The sequence below is a fragment of the Aegilops tauschii genome, chromosome 5, assembly GCF_002575655.3.
Source record: "Aegilops tauschii subsp. strangulata cultivar AL8/78 chromosome 5, Aet v6.0, whole genome shotgun sequence".
NCBI lineage: Eukaryota > Viridiplantae > Streptophyta > Magnoliopsida > Poales > Poaceae > Aegilops > Aegilops tauschii.
Window position 1 is genome coordinate 463,971,263 of NC_053039.3, and position 2,106 is coordinate 463,973,368.

Genomic DNA, 2,106 nt, shown 5'->3' on the forward strand with positions numbered 1-2,106 from the left:
GATGGTTGTGCAGCGTGGTGATTGGACATCACATGTAGCTGCTTGTATCGTGAAAAACTGGTGGGGTCTCTCGTGGCCAAATTCTTATTAAAGCCTTCTCTACCATTGAATTCGGCCTTCGGGGTCAACCCAGCGGCTTCTATGAGGAAGGCGGCCGCAACAACACTTGAGTGACTTCGATGGTGGTGCTACTCGAGCACCGGGTCTCGAGCTCCGAGGTGAAGTCTAGGTCTGACCTGAGTTCGTTATACCTAGCAATGGTGATGTTTCTAAGTTGTTACCTTGTTGAACCCATTGCTCGGACTGGTTTCTCAGGGTGAAAGGTTAGAATCTGACCTTAAGTAGTTGGATCCGGTGACGATGGTACTTGAGCGTCCCTCTCTTCCTGAATGCGTTGCTGTTGAAAAATTTAGTCGTCCATGTGGTGTTATGAGATGGTTGGTGCGGATAAGGTCCTTGTTGTACTTTGCTGATCGGGGATCTCATTGCTTTGTTTTGTTTTTCTTTGTCCTCGCCTTCGCATAGATTTGGTCGTATATGACTTTGATATTTGCCGGCATGTTGTTTGTGTGTGCGTTCGTGTTGACTATGTGCATCCTAACTTTGCAGAAGCTGAGTGTGTGCTCATTCTGTTTGTATCCTCTTGATGCTCCATTTTAAGCTTAAAAAACCATCATTTATCAAAAAAAAGTTATTTCAAGAAAAATATTAGTTTTTCACAAAAGTATGGTCAAAATTAGTTGGTAACCCCTCCAAGTGTAGCAGCGACAAAGACACCACGAAAATGTGCACGCTATGTACACATTAGCTGTTAGTAGTCTGCTCCAAAAATAATGGAACAGCGGAGTGACAAGGTTTTGCATACGAAAGAGTATATATGCAGTGTAAACGAGGAGAGACCGAGAGAGGCTGCAGATGGCGAAGCTCGAAGGCGGCAGCAAGGATGTTGACGAAGCTATGGAGAGGTGGCACAACCGTTCCTTGGCCCACCGGCTGTACGACGCCTTCACCGTAGCCGGCCTCCGCGTTGAGGCCGTCGAACCCGGCCACCTCCTCTGCTCCTTCATGGTCCCTCCTCGCCTCACGTCGGTACGTAGTCCAAGCCATGGCCGTGCTCGCGGGAGTAGTGTATGTAGGAGCGTTCAATATAAAATCGTGTATACCTGTGTGTGCACGTCCGGCGAAATCGAAGAGCGCCAGCAACCGCATGCATGGAGGCGCGGTGGCGTCGCTGGTGGACCTGGTGGGGTCTGCGGTGATCTTCGCCGGCGGCTCGCCGGTGACTGGGGTCTCGCTGGATATCAACGTCTCCTACCTGGGCGCCGCCCGTGCAAACGTACGATACGACTTTATGTCTTTCCGCGTTTCATCTACTCGTATAATCTTCCTTGTGAGTTGTGACTAACAAACGGAGGCATGCTGCATCCATGCAGGAGGAGATCGAGATCGAGGCTCGGGTGCTCGGCATCGGCGACAAGACAGGGTGCGTGACCGTGGAAGTGAGGAGGAAGGACACCGGCCAGGTGCTCGCGCACGGCCGCCACACCAAGTATCTCGCCAACGTCTCCAGTAAACTCTGAGGGTCCTTCCATGCGTGGATTCATCGCTCGCGCACGGCCGCTATCATGGACGCATAAAACGGTTGTCTTTGCTAGCCAACTATGTTGATGACAGTGGTTATTCTACCGAGCACGGGATATTCCATGCGTGGATTCATCGCTCGTCATTGCTGTTATATTCGTGCTAGTGGTTATCAAAATTTATGTCGTTTCAAAATGTTTTGTTTGGCTTTTTTTTTTTGTTTCAACATGTATCATCACGTTTCATTGTGTATCAATAAAAAATAATGCATGCCCGCAAAAAAAAAAGAATGCACTTGTTCTGGATCAGCTTCGCTGATACACGATGTCACGGTGAAACATTAAGACACATTTGGAACGAGAAAAAAACGCCAATGTAACGCCTTGAAACAAGATAAATTCTAAAAAGAGTGAAAAAAGTAGGATGAATCTCAAATCAACCACATCCAGTGAATCCATGCTCGGGATTTCCGTCCTAGTTTATTGGTCCCCTTTGTAATTTGTGTCAAATTTTAACCAAATACTT

At 48.0% G+C, this 2,106-nt stretch overlaps 1 protein-coding gene across 1 annotated transcript; it reads left to right on the forward strand.

Annotated features, from left to right (window-relative positions):
* Positions 1–500: 500 nt before the first annotated feature.
* LOC109761113 (uncharacterized) lies at positions 501–1,906 on the forward strand. Its single transcript, XM_020319909.4, has 3 exons — positions 501–1,089; positions 1,193–1,336; positions 1,434–1,906. Exons 1-3 carry the CDS (start codon positions 916–918, stop codon positions 1,578–1,580), a joined length of 465 nt encoding a protein of 154 aa, XP_020175498.1. The 5' UTR covers positions 501–915; the 3' UTR covers positions 1,581–1,906.
* Positions 1,907–2,106: the final 200 nt, after the last annotated feature.

Bases quoted from the DNA above. Each gene is read 5' to 3' on its own strand.
- LOC109761113 (XM_020319909.4), top strand. From the start codon at position 916: ATGGCGAAGCTCGAAGGCGGCAGCAAGGATGTTGACGAAGCTATGGAG. The intron at 1,090-1,192 runs GTACGTAGTCCA...GCGAAATCGAAG, and splicing joins TCCCTCCTCGCCTCACGTCG to AGCGCCAGCAACCGCATGCA. The intron at 1,337-1,433 runs GTACGATACGAC...GCATCCATGCAG, and splicing joins TGGGCGCCGCCCGTGCAAAC to GAGGAGATCGAGATCGAGGC.